The sequence below is a fragment of the Pelodiscus sinensis genome, chromosome 7 (assembly GCF_049634645.1).
Source record: "Pelodiscus sinensis isolate JC-2024 chromosome 7, ASM4963464v1, whole genome shotgun sequence".
Taxonomy (NCBI): Eukaryota; Metazoa; Chordata; order Testudines; family Trionychidae; genus Pelodiscus; species Pelodiscus sinensis.
The window spans coordinates 56,785,590-56,811,828 of record NC_134717.1 but is presented as its reverse complement, the minus strand read 5'-3'; the positions used below and the strand labels follow the sequence as shown (position 1 = coordinate 56,811,828).

Below are 26,239 nucleotides of genomic sequence, written 5' to 3'. Positions count from 1 at the left end.
CTTGGAACTGGGGGAAGGGCACGGGGTGGGCGCTAAAATTTAAAAAAGAAATCTTCCATTAGTATGTTATAAAACCACCTCCCTTCTAAGCCCCTGCTAAGCCATTTCAAAGAAGCCAGCTAGTTCCAAGCATGACTGATACATCCAACATATATTAATCTTCCGAAAGGCAATTCTGAACATTACATACATAAATGTACACAAGTGCATTGAGATTCTTGGATGGAAGGTGCTATGAGGATATGCACATTTGATGTCAATGTCTAAATTCAGATATGTGCTGTATTTTAGAGAGACACTATGGACACTTTAAAAGCATATGTAGCTATTCTCTAAATATTTTTGTTTCTCTTATAATAAATTACACAAAGAGGAAAGTTAATTCATCAGTCCAGTCAGTTATTGAAAATATTATCTTAAAAGAGACTATCAAAAATTAAGTATTTAATATCAACATACTTGCATATTATATAGTATGAAGACATGTATGTACTTATTAGTGAAATTAATTAGAGACAATTAGAGAAAAATACTCAAAGTTTAAACAATAATTGAAAAAGAAGTCTAACATGATAAAAATGTGTATTAAAACACAACTTTTTCAAATTATTTTGATCTTGAGGTCAAATCAAAATTTAAACTTCAAAATAATAAAACCTTTTATTAACAGGCTAGATGAAGCATAGCTGACACTTTTCTTGCCTAGAAAAAACGAGGTAGCTTAGATTCAGATTTTGTATTAAATAAGTGAATTGGACAATGGAAAAAATCCCCATGCTCCCAAGACTTTATTTCAATTTAAAAAATGCACAGATAATGTAATTCAAGGCTCCTTAGAACTGAACTCACCACCTGTTTCTTCCCCATACCATTCAAAGCCAGTCTTTGAGAGAGACACTGAATAGCATCCTAAATCCAACTGTGACAGCTCTGGCCTCAGCTAATTCTGCACTAAACATAAGCTGCTGATAGACTGGATTAGTTGGACATGAACATTGCTATCTCTGATACCACTCTTATTTAAGTCTATGGGAGTTTTGCCACCAATTTTCCAAACGGAACAGCAATGGGTCCCTAATGCTTCTTGCAATTAGAAATCCAAGTTCTCATTATTCACAGGGGGGAGGAAAGGGGAGGGGAATTGGGTTAGAGCAGGGGGGAGATGCCTGGCTCTGGAGGAGGGAAGGGCAGGGAGGGGGATCAGGTTGGGGGGGGATGTGCATGGCGTCCCAGCACCTCAACTCTCCACCCAACCCCAATACTGTCCAGCCTGAAGCCCCCTCCCTGGGACAAAATACCAGCATCTATCTTCCCCCTGGCACAGCTGCCTTTTTTTGGGGGGGGGGGGGGGGGCTAAACAACTCCCCCCGCCCCAGTGGCTCTTTGCACTCTGTCCACCACTATTTTGGCTCTTCTTCTCTAACCGTTGGCCAGCCTGCTAAAAAATGTACTGGCAGGGAGGGGAGGGAAATGCGTGTAGTCTATAGCATTAACCTAGAAACTTTAGCTTATTGGTTAATTGATTAATCGGCTACACTATTACATCCCACCCGCCGACTTAACCCTGTAACTTGCATCCCCAGCGGCCATGGTGTCTAGCCCCAGTGAGGTGCAGAACTTTACTGAAAGGACTTAAAAAAAAAAGACTTTTCCAGATTGGTCTGTGCTTCGAACAGCCTCGAAACTGCAGCCTCCCGCCCCGCGCTGGCTCTGCCCCGCCCCGGCGGCAGGCTCCGGATTTGTTTAACGCCGTTGCTTAGCAGGGCTGAACAGGCACCTCGGGCCGGGGCCTCAGAGAGCCCCTGGGCATCACCCGCCGCCCGAGAGCCCTGGCGCTGGGTCGGGCACGGAGCTCGGGCGGGGCACGGACACAGGGGCTGGAAGGCTCCTCGCGAAACTCAACCCCCCCCCCCCCCCCGAGAAACCTCCCCCCCACGATCCCCCCTATCCCGCACACTCCCCCCCGGGCCCCCCCCACACACACCCGGTCCCCCCTATCCCGCACACTCCCCCCCGGGCCCCCCACACACACCCCCACCCTGCACACTCCCCCCCGTTCCCCCCATCCCGCACCCCCCACGGTCCCCCCCACACCGAGGCCCCGCCCGCCCCCGGCCCCCTCACCAGGCGGGCTCCCTGCGGCGGGGTCTCCATGTCGCTCCCGTCTGGTCTCCCAGGCCGAGGGGCGGGAAGGGGCGGGCGCTGCCGGGCAGGGTTTCCGGGCGGCGCGTCACGGCCCCCGCGCTTAGGTCCAGCCCGCGCAGCCGGGGGGGGGGCACCGGCGTGAGGCTCCGACCCCTCCCCCCCCCCCCGGCTGGGCGAGTCCCGGGGCGGCTGCCGGATCATCGCTCCTGCCCCTGTGCAGATTCGTACCGGTGCGGAGCGGCCCGCGGCCCCCTCCCGGCGCCCCCTCCCTCGCTCGATGTCCAAGGTACAGTCCAAAAAAAATTGGACTTACAGAGAAACAATTTAAAGCAGGGAATTCCCCCTCCTGGCTGACTTTCAGTGGCGCAAATTTGAGGGTTTTTTTTTTTTTTGCATGTTTTAAGAGCTGGGAACGGGAGGACTTCTAGTGCATCAGTTCCTACAAGTGTCCTCAGCTTTTTAGTGTGCAATGGATGCATACCAGGTGACTTACAGTGGGGATGCCCTGAACTTTGCATGGCTGCACTGGGAGCCTTTGCTCTATTACCACTCCTGTTAGCTCCTGTTCATGTGCAATCCCTCTGGTCAGTTCAAGGTTCCTCCACAATCCTGGGCAGGAACGATCAGCAGGAAAAAGACATGTTTGTACAGGCTGGTGCAGTTAGAGAACCATACTAGTATAGATATAAAATATTGAACCAGCAACAGAAATTCAGACCAACAAAAAACAATATAGATTTGCACAGTTCTATAACAATCTAAACAAAACTCCCAATATGTAACTAGGCTCTTTATTCAATGACTGAATGACACATACTCTCAAAGGACAACATGCAGGATTGACCAGGAAGGTCTGAAAGAATTCTTTGTGGCTTGTCAAATTCAACTATTTTCCAACTCTACCATTGCATTAAAATATGCTTTTAATATCAACACAAATTTTGGCTGATCCAGTTAGTAGATTAAGAATTGTGCACAGGGAAAAGATAAACCCAGAATCTTTTCTATTAGAATTAAGACACCCACACACACACACATAGCCTTAACATTTGGTATATGTATTTCCTGTAATGGTGAATGACTGGTGCAATACAGTAGAAAACTCAGGTGCATAAGGCAAGTAGCCACTTGAAGCTCTCTACTCTCGCTTTCTATAGCTTTGGAAGTAAAACTTCTAAAATAAATGCTTCAACCCTCTAAACTTTCTGTTCATTATCAGGAATAATACACATTTACTTCTAGTGGATAACAATGGATTACAAATAGTGTCAGCCAAGATACATCAAAGAGTCAGGAGTCAGAGTTATCAGCAGCTCTCCCTCCTTTAATGATGAATCCCATTTCTAAATCCTGGGCTAGAAGCAGAATGTTGCCATCAATCAATTGTGCACATCATCTGCCACTCCTGCTCATTGCTGTGTTTAGGAACCCTTGCAACCAAAGGACCTAGAATCCAAGGATGCAGTCTTAGACACATAAGTAATTTCACTGATTTGACTTCAGTTAGACTAATCATGTGGGTAAACATTTGCAGTACCAGGCCCTTAACCTGCTCTTGCGTCTAGATTGATATGCCCATTTTTGTCAATTGCTTCTGCTAACATGTTATGAACAAGATCATCATTACATTTAGTGATGAATTTTTACAAAGCTGATATCTGTCAGCATTTGATAGCTGTGAAAATTAATTTTATTATAAAGGTGAATGAATGTGAATTCTAGAGTCATTTGTGTTGCGAATTACATTAAACCTGTAACTAATTTAAAAATAAACATCAGCAAAGAAACGTGCTTGGGACAGAAGCATGCAGCAAAATAATATATTTATAAAGCGTTCTCCTTTGGTGCACGAAGTCAACCTACTAAGTGTATAACAGACTTGTTGGTTTTGCTTTGGCAATACACAAGCATCATAAAAATCAATACGCCTTTAACAAAAAGGAGGTATGGTAAGCACTTAGACACAGATATGATTAGACCACACAACTACATGCAAGAAAATAGATCTTTTATTTTTGTCATTCTGAGTTACTACAATAATTTTGGGGGTACAAAATTAATGTTAAGCAATCATGTTACACTAAGAACTACAATGAAGACAGCATGATTATCTTGTAATAGCTTTTTTCCTAATCCCCCTGCCAAATCTCTCCTACACAAAGCTATATTCTTAGAATCCTGACAGAATTGTTCTTGAGGTAAAAGATATAATCTTTGTGAAGCTGCCTGCTTCTCAGCATTATGGTTGAGTGTCTGAACATATCCATGTAGCAGGGACCCACTGGGGCTCATCTTGTGCCTGATGGACTGCAGACAGCAGCTGCAAACAGGCCTCTTGTAAATTGTCATTTATAATCACTTGATCAAAGAACTGGCCAAACTGAGCTTCTATTTTCTTAGCAGAATCCTCCATCTCCTGCAAGTCTTCCTCCTGCAAGAAACAATATAGACCTATGAAACTATCATTTCATGTGGGATGCTTTTGAATGGGAATAGGTTTATCTAAGTTTTCACTTTCTACTCTTCCAAAGAGAACTAGGGTTAGTGGCCAGAAGACAGAACTGGGAGCCAGGAAATTTGATTTTCTCTTCTCAGCTCTGCCCCTGACTCAGTACAGGACCTTGGCCAAAACACTTAGCCTGTCTGTCCTCATTCATAAAATGAGGCTACTGCTTACCTCACAGGGAGGCTGTTAATATTTATAAAACACTTTGAAATAAAGGGTGGCATAGAAATACAAAGTAATATTATTATAAATAAAGACCTATTCTGCCATGGTTCCGCCTGGAAGTGCTGCAGGCATCCCTTCAAAAACTTAGTTACTATGTATCAACTTAGAATCATAGAACCATAGAGCTGGAAGAGACCTCAGAAGTTCACCAAGTCCAGCCCCCTGCTCTAGGCAGGACCAATCCCAACTAAATCAACCCAGCCAGGGCTTTGTCAAGCTGAGACTTTGCATGTGTGCCCTATTATAAACCCCACACTTCTTGTAATAAGTTCCCCTGCAGGAGTGGCCCGTGGATCTAGGCAAACTAACCAGTTGCCTAGGGCGCTGCGGGCCTGGGCGCCCAATGATGTCGTCACGGGACTACAGGGTGCCATCATGGCTATTGACAACCGTGCAGGCGGGGGCGCCAATTGCACCTTCCGCCTAGGGCACCAGCTGCCACAGCCAGCCTCGGGCCGCTCCTGTTCCCCTTTATGATAATTTTATATTTGAGAGGGAATTCTTGTAGGTAATTTTCAGTGAGATGCCATTCTGCAAACCCTCTGCCAGCAGAAGCTCTCACTGAAGTTACTACAAATTCCACAGAGCTTCCAAGATCTGTTATTTTGTACGTCTTTTCAGAGTAGCTACTGGTTGGAAAATGGTAGCATTGGCCAGATCCTCAACTAGTGGAAATTGGCATAGCTCTAGAGACTTCAAAGGAGCTGTGTCAATTTACACCAGCTGAGGATTGTCCCTGTCTGTAAATACTAACACCAATACAAATTATTCTGACTGATAACCAACAACAACTCTAAGTTACGCATGTCATAACAATGATAATAAATTCTAAGCCTTTGAAATGCAACCAATGGCTTGTGTAGTTTACAATAAGTTTTCCTCTACTTCCATGTGCTGGATTGTGTTGTTGCCTAGATGCCGTGCAGGTGAAGTCATTTGTCATTGTACTAGCTAATGTTACAGGATCCAGATGTGATAGACCAGTGGTCTGATCAGTTTGCCACAGCTATATTCCTATTCTGTATTTCAGTTTATCAGCAATATTTCCACAAATTCCATGGTTTTTAAGCTACTTAATTACAATGCCCTCTCACAGCCAACATGACGGACAAGGGCGTGTAGGCAGTCCTCAGAACATTTTAAAAAAAATACAGTGCTGGACAATGAAGATCAAACTGAAGATTTAAAATTATAGACACGAGTGTGACATTCTATTTTTAATCTCTTGTTTAATTTTTGTTAAGTGTCTGTACAAAGTGAGGCATTTATATGGCACTGTAACATAAGTAGGAATGCATCCTATGCAGAACACAGTAACCATGCTTTTGTTTGAAGTCTCTGTAGCTGGTGTCTCTAGGAAAAGGGACTCAGAGCACTGAAGGAAGAGGATTCCACAAAATTTAAATGTAAATGACATGAAAGTGCCTACTCAGAGGTCTAAACACCTTGGATATATACTAAAAATACAGACAAAATAACACACATAAAATTAAATACAGAAAGCAGATTTCCTCCATGATAACCACATAGCCCAGTCCCAGGCACCATTCCCAGCCCTCTAAATTCCACTTACACTCCAAACCCCTAGGAAGAGAGAGAGGCTTCACAACATGTGCTGAATGTCACCTGATCTGATTTATTTCAGATCAAAGACACAAGGGTCCTTTAAACCACTGATACAACACAGGAAGGTGGCAGGTTTTGACTGAATAAAATCAATGCAATCTATTGCAACTCTTTCATTCTCTGAATCTCACCTTGAATTTCATGTTCACATAATAGTCTGTAATGATCCTGGCATTTTTCCGAGACTGTCTCATGCAGCTCACACTGGGTGGCTTGATGAACATAATATAGGGTTTAAGTTCATGGGTTCGAGCCATTTGGATACCCTTCAAGTTAAGATCAGATAGTGGTTATATTACAATGTATATGTTGTATTCATCCCATATTTTATTCCTATTAAAAACAAATTGTTGTGTACCATCATTTCCAGAACTTGCAGTAATTTTATTAAAAAATAACTGCTAACTATTTCACTAATAATCCTTAACCCAGTAACTGGTTGGCAAGTACACCACACTAATCCATTCAATAAAATAAATTTCCCATTTAATAAGAGTACAATGAATATAAAAATATAACATTGCCATTAAAAGGTTACCATCAGCTACATTTCATGGGAGTTTTAAATCTTCAACTGTAATTCCTTTTTAGAGGCTCAAAACTGTGTTGGTTTTGGGGCTGCCTTTGGGAAAGATTGATTCTCACATTCCATGTATTGCAAGGCAGTCTGCCTTTTATTGCCTTCTTTCTATGCAGTGATACAATCATTGATGTCAACTGATCACTGTAAGTAGTATTTGTAATCTGTTGTGAAAAGCAGGGTGAGTTCAAAAACCAATGAGTTCAAAGTAAATAATATCAGCATGTTCTGCCACAGTGGCAAAATCAGATTTCCTTGTTTCCTTTGAGAACTGAATTCAGGCAAAGAAATGGACAAGAAGAAAAACTCAAAAGGTAGCAAGAGCACATGAAACATCAATGCATATACCATGGCCTTCATGGTAGATTGGAGCAGCACACTTCTTCATAGTGGAAGTTGTATAACTTCTCACTACACAAGAGAAAACTTGGACAATTCTGGGTCCATGTATCTAAAGGAAGTTTCCCCCTGGAATTTATTGGGCCATGGAACCTTTCTTTCAGTTATGCTTTTCAATGATATTTCGTTAGGCTCCCAGAGAGACTCAGGCATGAAAACCCTATACAAACAGGAGAATTAATGCCAGCAAATAAGAAAGTAATTTTAAAAAAAAATCTTAGAAGAGTCCTTTACAGGACTTGAAGCCTTCAGCAGCTCTTGAAAACTATTAACTCAGATCTTTATTAGTCTTTTCCCCTATCAGTAAGCCCAGGACCAGGGACTGCAAAGAAGAAAACCTACATAAACTAGCAGCATGCTTATTTTTTCATATGGCTGAGTGGTCTGGAAATGGATCAGAGATAGTAAAGATAGCTGAAACAAATCTTGTTTTTTTTCTAGCCTTAGAAGAAATTATTTTTGCTGTGCCTAACAAAGGAGCATATGTGGAATTTTTAATGTTTGAGGAACAGATTGTAGCCATCAGTTAAGTATAGTAGCTCCATCTAGGGAGCAACTTTTTTAGACCTTCAAGGTGATACAGCCTGAACTTCTCTAACCAGCCATCTAGTTCATGAAATCTAGTGACCATTCCTCCTCCTCAAAGAAAATTGAGTTAGAGTCAGCTTCTGAAAAACTCTTTTGTTATCTCTACCTTGGCTCTCTCTGATCAGTGAGGATTCAGAGGAAGAAGAAAAAAGGGGTTTCCCCTCTAACCATTTTGAAAGATTTGGGGAAGGTGTTTCATCATTAGCATTGCAGTGCCTGATAGACATGGTGCTATTTTTATGTCTAAAGAAGGTTGAAATGTAAATTTAAGGTGGGGACGTATTAGACCCTCCGGGAATCATTCTTTCTTAAATGTTCCCGCCCTCCTATGGATTACATTTCCAAGCTATGAATGAACACAGTTTTTAGTTGCTAGTATGATTCATTCAGGATATACTGTAACTGTTTCATTGTAAGAAAGTGTAGAAGACAATATGGGTCAGTGTCCATTTTTCCTAACAAATTTTTAATTTAAAGTATGAGATAGAATAATTGGACTAGACTTCTAACCCATTGTGATAAGCACATTAGAAATTATAGCACATATGCATATATATACTCCATCTCACTGTGGTTTACACCGTACACAATCTTATTAATGAATCCTAATCCAATTTTATAGTAACTTTGCTAATTGAACCATCTTTCTAAGCAGCAACCTTATTATGATAGTGAGCATACTGCAGAAACCTGCCCGCAGGTGATTTTCAACCGGAATCTAATTACACTAATAAGCCCCACTAATTGTTACAGCATAGATGCTTCACTAATAAGCCCCAGAACTAGTGTCAGTAAACTAATGAACTTCATCTTAGACCACCAAACCTCCAACCCCTTCAGAATCTTATAACTGTTGCTAAAACAAAAGGGGATAATGAAACTGAAACAGCCCTATGCAAGAATTCCCTTCCTTTAGAGCAGATGTTTTTACATTTTTACTATGAACCAAGGGTGGCCTATGGAAGACTTGGTGGTGGTTCTTGGAATGCTGGCTGGTCACATGTGCTAGGCACTCTTCTTTATTCTCACCTGTTAAATTGCTTCAAAAGAAACCAAGACTATATTAAATATTTCCCAACATTACTTGTTCATTTAAGCATTGGGATGATATAGGATTGCAAACACAAGTGGCAATGTCCTACACAATCATATAAAGGTAAGAGAGTGTCCCAGAAACAATTGCTGCTTAAAAAATTGGCTTTGTGCTAGGATCAAGTTTGAAAACTCATTGCATTTTCTGAGGCATTAGGTCACAACCAGTCATTTCCAAAAAGCAAGAACTATAGTGTTTTTGTGAGTCCAGCATGGTATCATTTAAGCATCAAGACCATGTGTGAAGAAAGATCTATCAATTTCCAGCGGGCCTCATGAAATGGATAGCTCCCAGTTTCTTTCATTTTAACACTGCTCTTTTAAATGTTCTTAGAACTTGTAGGAGGTTTCTGACAATCTCTTCCATGAAGTGTAAGTCTTATTTCCTCCTAATTACCTGTGGTTCCAAATCCACTATACAGATCTTGCCTTCACCAAGGACTGTTCGCACAGCATCGATACTGGTGCCATATAGGTGTCCCTTGTATTCCCCATGTTCTAGCATTCTGCGAGAGGGGCGAGAAGGGAGGACAGAGAAATGAGGCAGACCCTTTAAGTGACAGCTAGTGAAATTTTGCATTTAGCAGTGAAATCTGAAGATCTAATCAAGAGACCCAAGAGCAAAAGGAGAATTAATCCTCTGTGAAAACGGAATTATATTAAGATATAGGATCCTTTCCTGAGGATGAAATCTAGATTACAGCATGACTGTCAGATACAAAAATCTCCCATCTCTAAATAGACTCCAAAATTATGCATTTAGAAGTACCCCTTTAGAACTACCTGAGAAGGTTCACAGGTAATGGCTTTGATTGATCTCAAGACAGCTATGTGCAAATTCTCCACTGGTATTTACTTACAGTAATGACAAAAAACAACAGATACTTTCCAGTTATGTAGGGCCAACTATCAGGGGATCTCAAAGGGCCCATCTACACAGGAAAATGCACCCAAACCCTGCAACACAGTACAGACCTTCTGGCTTGGGCTTGAGCTCAGGCTAGAAAACCCAACAAAGAGAGTGGGTTTCAGAGACTAAGCTCCAGCCGGAGCTGGAATGTCTACATCAGGAGTGAGCAATAATTTTAGACAGGGGGGCACTTCACTAATTTTTGAAGTGACCCTGGGCTGCCCCAGAAGGGGTAGGACCTCTGGTGGAAGGGGCAAGGCCAGGACACTTCTGTGCTCCCCTCCCACAGACCCTGCTAGGCCGGGGGATGGGGAAGCACATGAGTCTTTGCCCCTGCCTACAGAAAACTGCCAGCTGTTCTGAACAGCTGGTGGTTCCCTCTAGGTACCCGCCCCCTTGCAGGGCAGGAGGAGACTTCACATGCTTCCCCGCCCCCAGGTCAATCAGGGTCTGAGGGCAGGAGGAGCACACACAGTCTCTCGCTCCCTGCCGCTACCCTATGAAGCCCCCTTTGCCCACCCCGGTCTACATGGTTATTTTTAACACCATGACAACAGCCCCAGTCTGTAGACCCAGGCTCTGAAACTTGCTGCTGTAGGGTTTGTGTTGTGTAGATGAACCCAAAGTGTTTTACATGCTTTCATGAATGACGCTTCATAACAGCCCTTTGCATAAGGTGAATATTTTTACTTTTACATTTTACTAATGGGGAAACTGCAGAATAGAAGTTAGAGGAGCACTTTTGAAAATTTGGTCCTCAAAGGTTCTGGTGCCTTCATGGAGACACTTTTGATGGCAGGGTCCATCACTCAGCAAAGACGCGAATTTGATTTCGGCTGCTTAGTTTTGTCTTTATTTTAGAAATGTACCATCTGATTTTCAGAAGTGTTGAGAGCCCAGAACTCCCACTGAAGTCAACAGGAGAAAGTAGTTAGAGACATTGAGGCTAATGGCAATTGGGACAAATTACAACATGGTTTTACAAAAGGTAGATCGTGCCAAACCAACCTGATCTCCTTTTTTGAGAAAGTAACTGATTTTTTAGATAAAGGAAATGCAGTGGATCTAATCTACCTCGATGTTAGTAAGGCATTTGATACAGTACCACATAGGGAATTATTGGTTAAATTGGAAATGATAGGGATTAATATTAAAGTTGAGAGGTGGATAAGCAACTGGTTAAAGGGGAGACTACAGCGGGTCATATTGAAAGGTGAACTGTCAGGTTGGAGGAAGGTTACTAGCGGAGTTCCTCAGGGATCAGTTTTGGGGCCAATTTTATTTAATCTTTTTATTGATGATCTTGGCACCAAAAGTGGAAGTGTCCTAATAAAATTTGTGGATGACACAAAGTTGGGAGCTATTGCCAATTCAGAAAAGGATCGGGATATCTTACAGGAAGATCTGGATGATCTTGTAAATTGGAGTGATCAATAGGATGAAATTTAATAGTGAGAAGTGTAAGGTTATGCATTTAGGGATTAATAACAAGAATTTTAGTTATAAGCTGGGGACACATCAGTTGGAAGTAACGGAGGAGGAGAAGGACCTCGGAGTCCTGGTTGATTATAGAATGACTATGAGCCGCCATTGTGACATGGCGGTGAAAAAGGCTAATACGATCTTGGGATGTATTAGGCGAGGTATTTCCAGTAGGGATAAGGAGGTGTTAGTGCCATTATACAAGGCACTGGTGAGACCCCATTTGGAATACTGTGTGCAGTTCTGGTCTCCCATGTTTAAGAAGGATGAATTCAAACTGGAACAGGTACAAAGAAGGGCCACTAGGATGATCCGAGGAATGGAAAACCTGTCTTATGAAAGGAGACTCAAGGAGCTTGGCTTGTTTACCTTAACCAAAAGAAGGCTGAGGGGGGACATGATTGCACTTTTTAAATATATTAGAGAGATAAATACCAGGGAGGGAGAGGAATTATTTAAGCTTAATACCAATGTGGACAGAAGAACAAATGGATATAAGCTGGCTAGTAGGAAGTTTAGACTTGAGATTAGACGAAGGTTTCTAACCATTAAAGGAGTGAGGTTCTGGATCGGCCTTCCAAGGGAAGTAGTGGGGGCAAAAGATCTATCTGGCTTCAAGATTAAACTAGATGGGTTTATGAAGGGAATGGTTTGATGAGATAACATGATCTTGGTAACTAATTGACCATTCATTATCAGTGGGAATAGGTCAATGGAGGGATGATAGGAGTTACTATAGAGAACTTTCTGGGTGTCTGGCTGGTGAGTCTTGCCCACATGCTCAGGGTTTAGCTGATCGCCATATTTGGGGTCGGGAAGGAATTTTCCTCCAGGGTAGATTGGCAGAAGCCCTGGAGGTTTTTCGCCTTCCTCTGTAGCATGAGGTACAGATCACAGCTGGAGGATTCTCTGCATCTTGGGGTCTTCAAAGTATTTGAAGGCTTCAATATCTGAGATATAGGTGAGAGGATTATTCTGGGAGGAGTGGGTGAGATTCTGTGGCCTTCACTGTGCAGGGGGTCAGACTAGATGATCATAATGGTCCCTTCTGACCTTAAAGTCTATGAGTCTAAGTCTATGAGATGCTCAGCTCCTTCTAAAAGTCAGGTCTGAGGCTGCTGAAGTTAGACAGTCAAAAACTAATATGCCCCAAAAGAGAGGCCACTGTGAAAGTCTGGGCCTAAGGGTATTGGAGTATACACAGCAATAAGATGCCTGCTGCTGGGCAGTGCCAGCTCACTCAGGCTTGTGGGGCTGTTTCATTGCATCATAGGCACTCAGGTTTGAGCTGGAGCTCTAGCTCTGGGACCCTCTAACCTCACAGAGATTTAGAGCCTGTCTCTAGCCCAAGCCTACACATCTACACTGCAATTAAACAGCCCTTTTGCCTGAGCCTGGCAAGCCCGAGTTAGCTGCACAGTGCAGTTTAAATGCACTGTATACCTATCCTAAGGCTCACACTAGAAGTCCGTGGCGGAGAAGAACCCTGGTCTTCTGACTGTCAGGATTTGGGCTAAACCATAAGACTATCCTTGCTTTGGAGCATATTGAACGTTAGAGCTGGCGAGAGGAAAGCAATAGGAATTCAGTTACCTGTGACTATATACCAGGTTTTCAAATGTTTCCTTTGATACATAGTGATACTCACGGCCGTTCTCTTCATAGCTCTTCTGAGCTCGTGTGGTGTCTTAAGAAAGAAAATATTTACAAAAATTGTAAAAACTTTTATTTTTCTTTCTTCAATAAATCAATTTGAGAACAAAATTCCTAGTGAAAAGCCAGGACTCCCAAAGTCCATTTTCAGCAATGTGAATGTATATATTTTTAAAACCCTGTTTATTTTCAAAAGTAATCAAAATGAAATAATAAAAATGAATGGTTTCAGTTTTTTAGCCCACAGCAAAAACCCTGTTGACACTACAACAAGGTCAGTAAAACGTCCAAAATTGAATGTGTGTGTCCACATTATGCTTAGGAGTCCATTTTAAGTACAATGGGCACTATTCCTGAAGAGAGAGGAAACCATTAGTCTTAGACCTTGACTAGACTACACAACTTTGTCAACAGCTTTCATCTACGAAACAGTGGAGTTGTACACACTGCAATGCTTCTCCTGCCAATTTCTCTCTCCTGCTATGCCAAAAAAAATGAAAATAAAAATAAAACCACCTCCATGAGTGGCAGTGCTTGGAGACTATTCTGAAGTAGTTTAAAAGTTACCTGCACAACTCCACTTTCCATTGTGTTACATTTCATAGCCTTCTTGGAATGGTACTAAAGACAGGCATGGAGAGTCTTGCACTCCTCGTGTTTTATCTTCACAAAACCTCTTACCAAATGAGCAGGCACATCAAACTTCTCTCCATTTGAGTCAGATATGAGATGTTATATGACTTTGCTTTAGATTTAATATGCTAGGAAGGAAATCCTGTCTACTTAGGTATTTATATGGGCCTGCTTCCCATAATATCTGGACACCTTATAAAACAAACATTAAATGAATTCATCTTCATCACTCCCCACAGCCCCATTTTGCAAATGGAAAAAATGAAGCATAAAGAGATGAAGTGACTTGTCCATGCCAGTAATCCATTCACATCCCCAGAATCAAACCTAGTTTTCCAAGAATCAAAGTAACAGTGCCTTAACCACAAGATCATCCTTCTTCCCCGTCAGCTGGAAAAACTGGCCAATGACAACATTTTAAATGAAGCCCAGTAAAAGAAAGTAGCATTTCCTTCTTTCCCGTAGTTCTTACAAAAATAAAAGGAAATGTATATTGTTAATCTAGACTCCTGTGCCCTGTTAACAAACGCATACATTCAGGGACAGCATAATATGCTTGATTGATAGGGAATCCATCCCTGCAGCAGAGAGTCTATCAATATTCTGTGACAGGAGAAAGAGTAAATATTTCATGTTTTCATTCCTCCGAACAGGAAGTTAGAGATTGAAAAGAACATGTCACATACGGGGGACAGCACTTTGAAAAAGGTGAGGGTTCATTCCAATAAGCCGCCGCCTTAGCTCATTCACGCCAACTCCTGAAGGACCTAGGTATTGAAAAAAAGCCACACACAGTAAATCCCATACATCAATAATGGGCATAATACATAAAATAGTTTGCTAAAACTACAAGAATATCATATTTCTAACAGCCAAATAACATGATCTGATGTTGCCCTTAGGGAGGTAAAATTTTGATTGGCTAATAGAACAGTCAATGCAATTTGAATCAACTATTTGATTAGTCGATAAGGGCACCTCTGCCTTTAAAATGTAGCAAAAGCCCTGGTGCTGTTGCTACTCTTCAAAGGTGAAAACTCTGCAGGGAGCACAGGGCCAGTGAGGGACTCAAACAGTCTCCCACTGGCCCTGTGCGCCCCACGGCAATTCAAACCTGGACTCTCCGGCTGCCGCTTTGAAATGCCATGTACAGCCCTGGTCAGCTAGGGATCCTGGGTTGCTCACAGTGTTTTAAAGTGGCAGACCTTGGGTTCCACGTGGTGCTGCCATTTTGCGTGCAGCCCGGGCCAGCTGGAGACTCCCTGCTGGCCCCAGGCTGCATGCGGAATTTCAAAGCGGCAGCACCACATGGAGCCTGGGGTCTGGCCCCAGGCTCTATGCAGTGCTGCTGCCTTGAAGCACCCTCTCCTATTTCCCCCTCCTCTTGCTGCCTCTTTCTGATAGAGGCAACAAGGGCGGGGAAGCGAGTAGTCGACTGGTATGTCGACTATTCAATAAGCATTTGCTTATTGGATAATCATCTAGTCGTTCACATCCCTAGTTGCCATATGCAAGAGCTGGTGAAGCAAATGACTGGCCTGGAAATGAGGTTGCTGCTTCCTTCCTTGGGCTTCCCAGCTAGTGACATCACCAGTTACATGCCTGATCACTTTTCAGCAATATAGCTACAGCCAGAAGAAGGTTCAGCCCCAGCAATCTGAGCGAAATCTGTATCCAGTTGGTACAGATCTAGGCTGGGTGACAAGCTTTCCCCTCCCCACAAATGTCCAAGAATGCTGCGCCTAGCAAAAATATAAGCAGCTTCCATTCAAACAGTTATTAAATCTAAATTTCCACTTTAGGACGGGCAACACATCATTTATCATACTACTTGCTCAGGACCTGCCTTATGGATGGGCAGTCAAAGTGACTGCCCAAGGAGTCATGGGTGAGAGGCACGCTGTGGGTAAGAGTCTGCAGAAGGGCCCACCCAGGAAGCAGAGGGAGGGGGATAGAGTGGGGCCGGAACCAGTTGCTGACACATTCACCTCTCCACCATACCCAGCAGCATGACACCTGAGTTACCACTCCGCTCTTCCGCTTGCTGAGTGGACATCTACAGCATAGTGAGCACCAAAGGAAGTTTGCTCAGAGCTACCATTTTTCCTAAGGCTGGCCCTGTACTTGTTATAGAAATTCCTACTCGAGGCACATGGATATTAGCTTAGCTTTCCCAGCCCTGTAAGACTAGTATTTTCTAGACTAGGTTTTTAACCTCTCACCCTCCATGGCTGGCTGTTTGTTCTTAACCATCATCCTATAAAAGCATCACTTCAAGGTATGTGTCATAGAAGATTTATACATTTTTATACAGCTATTTATAGAAAACCCCACAAAAGTTAAACTGGATTCTGTTTCTGTGATTAAATGCATTTTCATCCAATAATTGTTGCAGTAGGGTTGCCTGTAAGCATTGCATTGCTCAGACTGTTGAAACATTGAAGGAAATGTTTTGGAACAACGAGAACCACATATAATCACATAGACTTTACAAAACTGTTGTCTGGCAAAATAAAACCTAGGTCAAATATTGGGTCCACCAGCCTTTAAGAGCTACCTATCAGGGCCAAACCACTGCAGTGAGTGGGAGAACTCCCATTGGATAAGGCTTTTATTGAATTACTGATTCCACAAGAGCTGGAGCAGGACGGACACTTTCCTCTGTATTTACTAGAGCTTGTATGATTTGCATGCTCCCGTCGGTTGCTGCTACATACCCACTAGCACAATTAGTCGGTTTCGATCTGTGGGATGTCGCTGGTATCTCACCACCTCTTCATAAGGGGCTGCTACTGTGCTGTAACAGCTGCTGGGACACCGGGCATAACAGGAGTGCTGGCTGCTCCGGGATTTCCTGCGGCACAGACGCATGCTTCTACGGAAACCAGCTGGGAAGGGCAGAAAGAGACAGATATTGATACTGATATTGGCTGCAGGTGACAGTCCAGTTTGACGACCTGAACATACTGTGAGTTGTACCTTCTCATAAGGTCGAAAAAAATATGTATCACTCTTGATACAACAGTTTGGTGGAGTCTCTGAAACTAGTTTAGATTTTCAAAATAGCAACACAAGTATTGAAAGCTACTCTAAACTCGTCTAAATTAGACTCCCAAAAATGAACCTGCAAAACAAACCAGAGGGAGGTTTCCCGCCAAATATTTCATTGTTAGAAATGGGTGACCTGCTCTGGAAAATGTAATGGGTCCAAAAATCTGTTTGTTAGCTTCTCAACTGAATTCAACTTTTGTTTCAGCAAGAGAGTCCTGTAGCTCACTTGCCTGAGACAGACTCACTACTTGGCCTCATCACAGCAGTGGAAACCTCACACACTCTACAGCTTGGGAAAGCCCCAGAAACGGTTCACACCACATCAGGAGATTTAAGAGGGGAAGCTAAAGGATCAGAAGCTTAGTGCAGCTAAGTTATGCAGGTGCTGATCATCTATTGGGGAGGTTGGCTTATTGGAAAAGAATCAGCTAGCCAGGATCTGGAAGGGAAGCGGAGGGATCTAGAAAAGCTGAGTGAATATAGATAGGGGCAGGAATCACTGGACAATGGAGAGAAATGCTTCCAAGAAAGGTCACATACATTGTGTGTCAGACAAGCATCCTGTCTCAATCAAGCCTTTTGCCTATCATTAATCACCACATACCAATAAAGACCCGTTGGCCAGATCCACTGAATTCCTCCTCTTCTGGGACATGAAGAGCAAAGAAGTGGGAAGGAGAAAGGAGGGTGAATACTTAACAGTCAGTAGAATTTCCCCTAATCTTCCATATCACAGAATTGGGAATCTTTAAGTGAATGATCTTTAAGGCTGCAAGTCTTTCGCAGAGGCAAGGAAATCATGGCTTCTATGACTTTCCAGGACCTCCACGACTTCTGCTGCTGCAGTGGCTGGTGCAGATGACCCCAGGGCTTCCCAAGCAGCTGAGGTTTTTTCGTGACCAGCCATTGCTTAGGCAGCCGGTCCTGGGCCCTGCCATGGAATACTGGTCCAGGAGCAGCAGTAGCTGCACCCCTGGTTGTGTCCCCTCCCCCACAGCAGTGCACTGGGCCACTCTGCACACGGAGAATGAGCAACAGCAGTGGCAGGGCCCATGCCTGCCCCCCCACACGCATCAACAGAGCCCAGCCTGCCCCTCTCCGGAGCAGCACCGATCACCAGAACAACCCCCTCCCTGAGAAGCAGCGTCCATTGGTATCTGCCCCCTTTCCACCACTTAATAGTTAGTCATGGGTATTTTTAGTGTAAGTCATGGACAGGTCACTGGCCAGTTCATTACTGTGTTTCCTGCCCATGACTTACATTAAAAATATCCATGACTACATTATAGCTTTAATGATAGTCACAGAAATAAGGCTCATGACGTGCAGAGCACAGTTGACTGAAGTACCATGTTGTATCAAAGATTTAAACCAAGTCACTCACATTTCTGTGAGAGTGAAATGTAAGTTCATCTCCCACTAGGAAGTCTAAATATTCTCTAGGGGAGAGTGTAAGTGCCACACATCATTATCTTTGAAAAAGAACAGCTGAAGTACCACACATCTTGGGCGGTGGGTGAAGGTAGGGCTGAGGGAGGCAAGCCCTCCAGCCCCATGGGGAGGGTGGGCCTAGCTTCTCCGCCCCCAGAGCACAGGGGAGGGTGGGCAGCACACAGCCCCAGCCTCCACAGCCCCGAAGCACTGGGTAGGACAGAGGACCCATGGCCCCAGCTTCCCCAACCCTGGAGCACAGGGAGGGTGGGTAGAGCAGACAGCAACATTCTGGGAGCAGAGTCTGGGTGGGCCTCTGCCTGGTGGTTCGGGAAGACAGTGCCTTCCCTGCCTAGGATTCCCACCGCCCCTGCCACACATTAAAACATCCATAATGTAGAAGAGCAGTATGCAATTTACATTCCTCAGGTGAAATCTAGCTGGCATGACCTCCTTAAAAAGACAATATTAAAATAAGCAAGAATCTGAGCTGAATATCAATATGCCTAAAAAAAGTCTCAAAACAACTGTACAAACCTACTTCTGCCTGTATCTCAGTCCTAGATTACCCAGCCAAAGGCATTTTGGTACTTCCCCATTGCCCAAATCTCCTGCCTACCGTATCTCCTTCACTTCTTTCTCCTGCTCACGATTTCACACCTTCTCCCATATTGTACTGTGCGCCTGGAACAATGCACACATTTCCTCCTTCAATCTTCCTTCTTTTGAAAAGGCCCTGAATGCTAATTCTCCACAAATCTCTGTCTACTCTTCTATCGTAAAATATTTCAAAACTTTATAATAAAAGAGATAAAGAAAGTTTAAAATAACTAGCAAGAGAAGAAACCTATTATGACAGCAGTGTTCAGATCTTATTTCTCACAGGTAAGTTTGCCACCCCTCCCCGCCCTCCTGCCAAGGCAAAGCTGTATCTTCTTTTCTGTTATTAAGCTTTATTCTCCCTACATCTTTCCTTGTCTGCAGTCCTTTCTTTGTCTCTTTGATCTAATTTTATATTGGAAGTTGTTCCAGGGTAGGAACATTGTCTTTCCATTCGCCTGGAAAGCACTAAGCATGCCCATGATACTATACTGTTGGGTGCATCATTAACAAAGCAAGTTCCAAAACAATAACTGTGAGTCGCATCGTATTATTCATAGTAGACTTGATAATAGATTCTATTCTTCACTTCTCTCATCTCTTAGAAGTTTTGCTTCCAGCCTGTGTACACTAAAGATGTAACCATTTAACCAGTGTACTGGCTGGGCTGGAGCGTTTCCCCTGTCAAGGGTTACTAGTTAAACATAATTCTAAACTGGATTTTACGTTCTTAGTGTGCACCAGTGGTTATACACTAGTAACGTCCCATTTTTGACTATACAGGCAGTCCCCGGGTTACGTACAAGATAGGGACTGTAGGTTTGTTCTTAAGTTGAATCTGTATGTAAGTCAGAACTGGCGTCCAGATTCAGCCGCTGCTGAAACTGACCAGCGGCTGACTACAGGAAGCCCAAGGCAGAGTTGCTCTGCCTCGGGCTTCCTGTAGTCAGCCGCTGATCAGTTTCAGCAGCGGCTGACTTGGGGACACCTGGGGCAGAGCAGCTTGGGTGCTGCTGGGTTGGTCCAGTAGCGCCGCCGCTCCTCGGCGCTACTGGACCAACCCAGCAGCACCCAAGCTGCTCTGCCCCAGGTGTCCTGATTCAGCCGCTGCTGAAACGGACCAGCAGCGGCTGAATCAGGACGCCTGGGGCAGAGCAGCTTAGGTGCTGCCAGGTTGGTCCAGTAGCGCCCAGAGCGGCGCTGCGGGACCAACCAGCAGCGCCCCAGTTGCTCTACCACAGGCGTCCGGAGAAAAGCCTGGTCTGCTGGGGGGGGGGGGCGCACTAGCTGTGCCCCCCCCCCCCTCCAGCAGACCAGGGAGACGCGGGAGGCAGGACCAAGACGCGCTGCGGTCCCGCCGCCCGGGTCCTCCGCGGCTTTGCTCCGCGTCTCCCTGGTTTGCTGGGGGGCTCCCCTCCCAGCAGACCAGGGAGACGGGGAGCAAAGCCGCGGAGGACGCCGGCAGCGGGACAGCCGCAGTACGTCTGGGCTGTCCCGCTGCCCGCGTGCTCCGCGGCTTTGCTCCGCGTCTCCCTGGTCTGCTGGGGGGAGCAGCTTTTCTCGCCCCGGAGGACGTGGGCGGCGGGATCGTGGCGCATCTGGACGTCCCATTGCTCCCGTCCTCCAGGGCGAGAAAAGCCCCGTTCGTAACTGCGGATCCGACATAAGTCGGATCCGCGTAACTCGGGGACTGCCTGTATAGTGAGAAGTCTGACAAATAACCAGGTGTGGAGCATGCTCTGAAGACATGCAGGCTAAGGCCTAGTTAACAAAGAAAACAGATGTCAGGGTCAGAGTAAAGTAAAATTGCATTGCTATCTGCCTACCTTACTTTCCACGGTCATTTCCTCCTAAGCTCTTATTTGTTTCTCTGCCTGACCTGACCTCTTCACCCACAGCTAACAAGTACATTCAACAGCGGTAATGGGCCTCATTCCGCAAAGTGAGCTATTGTTTGTAGCATGTTTCTGGCTTTAGCAGATTGCTATGTGCAATCTATAGGAGACAAAAGTTTAAAGTTACCTTCTTTAAGCTCCTCTGGAGATTTGGATGAGAATGTACAAACAAGAAGAGAGAAGTGAAAAATTAGGGCTCTGAAAAGACCAAGACCAAGCCTAATACAATTCATATGTGGATCAACTTGAGTGCAAACTATGAAACACACAACACTGTTCTGGAATTAAAATAAGCATGTGACAGACAAAGCACAAATCTTAGACCTGAATCCTACACCTTTAAACAAAAGAGTTCTCAGCTCCATGGCGTGGCTCTGGCCACTCTCCAAGTACTGTATTTGGAAAGTGTAACATATAGCTGCTCCAATGACTCAGGTCTATACTGCAGCCTTTGTCCGCAGAGACAATGCAAATGAAGCACTCATTAGCATTTCTCGCACTCTCATTTGCATAGTCTCTTCCAATCTGTTTTGTGGAAGAGGTTTTTGTGCAAAATAACGCAGTGTATACGGGGCCATTTTGTGCAAAAAAAGTCTTTGCACAAGAACCCTTATTCCTCAAAAAAGCAGGTATACAGGATCTTGCGCAAAAGGGTTTTCTGCCCAGCCTACACTGCAGTTTTTTGATGCAAAAACCTGTTCCACAAAATGAATTGGAAGAGACTATGCAAATGAGACTGCGAAGAATGCTAATGAGCGCTTCATTTGCATTGTCTCTGCCAACAAAGGCTGCAGTGTAAATGTAGCCTCAGTTGTCAAGGTAGAGTAGAGGTCTGAGCTGGGAGCGATCTTTGGACTTTTCCCCCTTGGCTATCTGGAAGCAGGAAAGAGAGGACTCAGATAATGAGCAAGGTCTGCAGAAATTCCCCTGCAATACAACTTTCACAGAGAAAAAGGCATTAGCAGCCCAAAATAGAGATGCAAGTGACTTCCTTGCAAACCCCCTTATTCTGTTTTGTAAGTCTCAGGTATTGCCCCCAAAGAGAAGAACGAGTTGGGGTAAAACAGATGGGGAATAGCCCATATTTGTATCCTTGGTACCCTTCTGCAGCAGCACAGCGGGGGAGGAGGGGGGGAGGCAAGTAATTTAACCAAATTAAAAAAGCAAATTACTTGAACTGAGAAACTTAAAAACTACGTGGGGTCTAATTTGTTCTCCCCTCTCCCCAGTTTTGTAGAGCTTCTGATACACAGTAGAATATGTATGGCAGGGATTTCAAAGTGCGATTGTAAAAATGGCATTACGAGGTTTCATGATTGTGTCTCCCTGACTTTACATCTGAGGTGTTCAGTTTACAATAGTAAATATATTTGTTTCTATTCCCGCCCTGCAAATGCAGACTAGGATTTTAACAGTCAAACAAATTCTTCATTCTTCTTCATCCACACTAATAAAAGATACTGTGGACTAAATTAGGGTCTCGGTTATATTTGTGTAATCTCATTATCTTCCAGTTATCCCCTCTGGCACCTAGGGTTTGCACATGTGTGATGAATTAGATCTTAGTAAACTGTTGTTGCTGCACAAGAAGGAACAGAATTAAGCTCACATTTCCCTCTGTAGGCTTTGCAGGGCTAACAGGAATAAACAGCAGCAAAATCTTATTTTGGTCACTGGTCACCAGATAAGGCTCTGAATAAACACAGGGAGCAATTCTATTGAGTAAGAAGGTACCATTTTATAGGGTTATTTTTCAGAAGAGAATTCCACTGTAATCTGATTGCTTTTTCCTTTTTTTCCCTTTTTTCTTGGGAGGAGGGGGAGGATAAACCTCTAATTTGTCTGAGAGTCCTGAATATGAAAAAGAATTGGAATTAGGCAGAAAGAATTTGACTTACCAGACTCAAATGTTTCTTCATCTTTTAAGTCATCCAGATAGCAAAAACAGCAAATATATTTAGTTTCAATACTATTTTTCCTTAATACAATTTTATCACATCATCAGAAATTATTTCCCCTCCACTACTGTAGGGACCACATGAGGCTCCCAGACTCCTGACAACTTCTCAAACATACTGTATTTTCACTGCTTTCTTTTAGTTCAATTTGAAACACTCTTTAGCTGTGAGAATCTTGATCCAAACTTCTGCCCAAGTTGCTGAAAAGCGAGACTCAGAATCCAAATGTCCATCAGAGTTTGAAGAGTTTTAGATTTGGTGTTTTGATTTTTCCTCATCTCTAGCATTTTGAATTAATTGTCAAATACATCTAGCTCCTTGTATTTCATGCAAACCTCACAAGGTTAACACTGCAGCTATCAACACAGTATATATGAAAGTTGCAAGAAATCCTGTAATGAAATAACTTGCCTCCAAGAAAACTTTGTCTAACCTCATTAGTAAGAGTTGGGTTTGGGCTTTAATGCAGAACGGTTTAGATTATTTCTGAAGTTCTTGTCTTTTTAATCTGTATTTGTGTAATTCTTCATAGTCTTGTTACCAATACATACACAACTAGTCCGTGTTTGAATCCTACTAAGCTTTTTACGTCAATGAAACCTAGTGGCAATGAGTTCCAGAGGGCCTATAAAACCACACTAAGTTAATATTATAGGTTTAGTGAGCTAAATTCAGACCAACTATATTGCACCCTTTTAACATCAGCTCTGAATTTGGCCCACTGAGTCTATAATCCCTAAGGTAAAGGCACTGGATCTCAAATTAAGTTGTATGTATTTATAACAGCCATTCATTTCAACAGAGTATCTTCATTACAAGCAGAACTTCATTATACAAAGTTGCCATCTGTTTGTCCACAGTGCTTTGAAACTGTGGCTTTCACTCTACTTCATTATAACTAGAACTTTCTATACATGAGTGTGCTATAAACACATTCCATTTTATTCAAGAAATATTATTGGGATTTATATATTGCCTCAAACAAAAATAAATCCCCCTTACATGAAGTCAGTTACCTGTTTCTACACACTTCTCATCAATCTGCATGTCATCCTCTGCAGTTATAAAGAACAAAAAGAGAAAGGAAATCACTTGATCTCCAAAAGCATTGACAAAAAATTACCAAATGCAAGATTTAAACATCAGAATAAAGTAATACCCCTGTAGCTCAAATTGGCTTAAGATATTTTCAGTACAGTATTTAAAGAGTCCATCATTAAAGTACAATATTTTTCTCTTTCAATAGGCAGAAGAAAGATGCTTCTTATACCAGTGCTCAAAAGGATTCCCAGCTGGGAGGCAAACATATGTGATTTGAATTCTCCAGTTGAAGCAAGAAAGGGGTTTAATTTGATGCAGTGTCTGTATTTCAGGTGATCTATTTGAGAAGGCTCACCTATGACTAACAGCAGAACTACATTTTCCCTCAGGACCCTTGGCATACTTTGCATGTGTGTTTTTCTAGAATGCTATGTAAACTGACAACTTTTAATTATAACTGTGAAGTAAAAGCTTTTTAAACTTCTCTCTCTCCTATTTGTAGTAATGCCTTAGAAGCTTGAAACTGAAATCCTTATCAGTTTTCTCCCTCCATTGCACATGCTACATGAATCAGCTCTGAGGGGTTCATATAGGAGAAAGAAAGAAAGCCTGAAGCATGGGCCTGGTGTAAGGCCTCAGGCCTGAACCAAAGTCAGCGAGAGTTATATACTATGAGTAACAGGCAGCCCTGTCAAAAGTAGATATTTACCTGCAAGTCAGTGTCTAGGACATGAACTCAGCGTCAGTATTGCTATCAGCACTAAAAACACAGCACATGAAAATACATTCCACCAGGCCAATACAAGGACACACACTAAAACAGTTTGACAAAAGCGATGAACAGTGATATTTTGTCTGAAACATCAGGAGTACAATGACAGGTGGTGAATAGGAATATGTTGCCTGCAATAGCAGGAGGAAAGTAGAAGGGGAGGTAACAAATATGTCATGAAACACGTAAGAGGATCCGTAAGGTGTGTACATTTGTCTGAGTCTATAAAGGTTGGGATCCCTTCCCTTAACTCTTTGTTTAGACTAAGGGAGGTGGTGGAAAATCCTAGCACCGACTGAGCTGAGTCCATTGTAATGAGCATACACATGTTAGCATAACTGTAGACATATGATCCAGAGTGCTAGGACCGTGCTTTGTTGACCGTAAACCTGGCCAAAGTACCTTTGTACCTTATCTGATTCTGTGGTCACTGGGGGTTTTCTCTGAAGTTTCTGTGCAGACCCAGTGCTACACCCAGGGGCAGCACACCCACGCAGCCAAATGGTTATCATTGTTTGACTGAGCAAGATACCCGTCAGGACACCACCTTGGTGGCTTTTGACTACAGTTCATAAAAGAATAGGATGAATAGCCTGGTTTCCAGGGTCTATCAAGGTCAAAATATACAAACACTAGGACAAAACTGTGTATCTCTGCAAACTTGCACTATAAAGGGGCAGCTACCCGGTTTGGAGAACTTGCTAACAGGTGAGCTATGTTCATTGTACAAACTTCAGGGACTGTCCTCCACCAGGCTGATCACCTGTTGTCACTCTTCCTCGCTATGCACTGCCCTCAGAAGTAGATTCCTAGGCTTCTGAAGCCAGAAGGAGCAAAAGTGATAATTTAATCTGACCAGCTGCATGACACAATTCATAGGATTTCACCCAATAATTCTTACTTCAGGCCCAATATCTTTTAGTAGGGAGGTAAGTCCCCCCTGCCCCTGCTTTTTTTAATATATGCATCACAGCTGCTCCTAGCCTTTGTGGGCTGCTGAAGAAATGAAAAGAATGAGAAGGCATCTTTTCTTCTTCCAAGCTGCCAGGTACACCTTCCTAACTGCACCCAAACTCTCCCCTTCCCCTTCCCATGCAATATAAGCTCCATGTGTTCCAGTTCAAACATCTGATCAAACCCATGACTGCTGAGCTCTGCGTATTTTCAAGTGAACCACAATGAAGCATTTGTTTAGTCATCCTCTTTATACACAAGGCAAACCAACGTGGCAGAGAGATGTACAGGGAAAACTGCCCCAACCAATCCTGACATTTATCCTTGTAAGTACAAGTAGATCAGCTAGTTATTTTTAAAGTCTTTATAAACAGGCAGTATTCTGTACATTTAGATGTCAGCTAACACTGGACTTGTGAGCAGATGTGAGTATTGCATGTGATGTAATCCAGCCATCGTCTCTTACCTTCTTCCACAGTACTCACTGTGCGCAGCAAATCCGTTGAAGCAGTTAAAAATAAATACACAGCTAAAGAGATTGCCTCTGCTACAGTTACCAAGTAAAATCAACTGCATCAGAAAAATTATTGGAAAATGAAAATATGGAGCACTGAATTAACTATGAAATGTATCTCATGGGTCATAAAAAATATTAGCACATAATAACATAAACCACTGACAAAAAAGAAGTTGTGGGG

The 26,239-nt window shown here is 43.3% G+C and overlaps 2 protein-coding genes across 2 annotated transcripts in view; both read right to left on the bottom strand.

Annotated features, from left to right (window-relative positions):
• The window catches only part of TMEM237 (transmembrane protein 237), a 35,121-nt gene extending 32,967 nt beyond the window's left edge, over window positions 1-2,154 (bottom strand). Inside the window, exons 1-2 of the mRNA XM_075933867.1 lie at window positions 2,125-2,154; window positions 1-32 (exon numbers count right to left, since the gene is read on the bottom strand). Of these exons, the coding sequence (XP_075789982.1) occupies window positions 1-32; window positions 2,125-2,154 (62 nt within the window). The remainder of the gene's footprint in view (window positions 33-2,124) is intronic.
• Window positions 2,155-4,146: 1,992 nt separating this feature from the next.
• The window catches only part of MPP4 (MAGUK p55 scaffold protein 4), a 43,422-nt gene continuing 21,329 nt past the window's right edge, over window positions 4,147-26,239 (bottom strand). The window contains exons 12-22 of the mRNA XM_075933866.1: window positions 26,008-26,025; window positions 23,791-23,829; window positions 22,715-22,735; window positions 20,944-20,958; window positions 17,495-17,536; window positions 16,557-16,727; window positions 14,526-14,606; window positions 13,147-13,240; window positions 9,559-9,667; window positions 6,634-6,768; window positions 4,147-4,576 (exon numbers count right to left, since the gene is read on the bottom strand). Of these exons, the coding sequence (XP_075789981.1) occupies window positions 4,385-4,576; window positions 6,634-6,768; window positions 9,559-9,667; window positions 13,147-13,240; window positions 14,526-14,606; window positions 16,557-16,727; window positions 17,495-17,536; window positions 20,944-20,958; window positions 22,715-22,735; window positions 23,791-23,829; window positions 26,008-26,025 (917 nt within the window). The 3' untranslated portion in view covers window positions 4,147-4,384. The remainder of the gene's footprint in view (window positions 4,577-6,633; window positions 6,769-9,558; window positions 9,668-13,146; window positions 13,241-14,525; window positions 14,607-16,556; window positions 16,728-17,494; window positions 17,537-20,943; window positions 20,959-22,714; window positions 22,736-23,790; window positions 23,830-26,007; window positions 26,026-26,239) is intronic.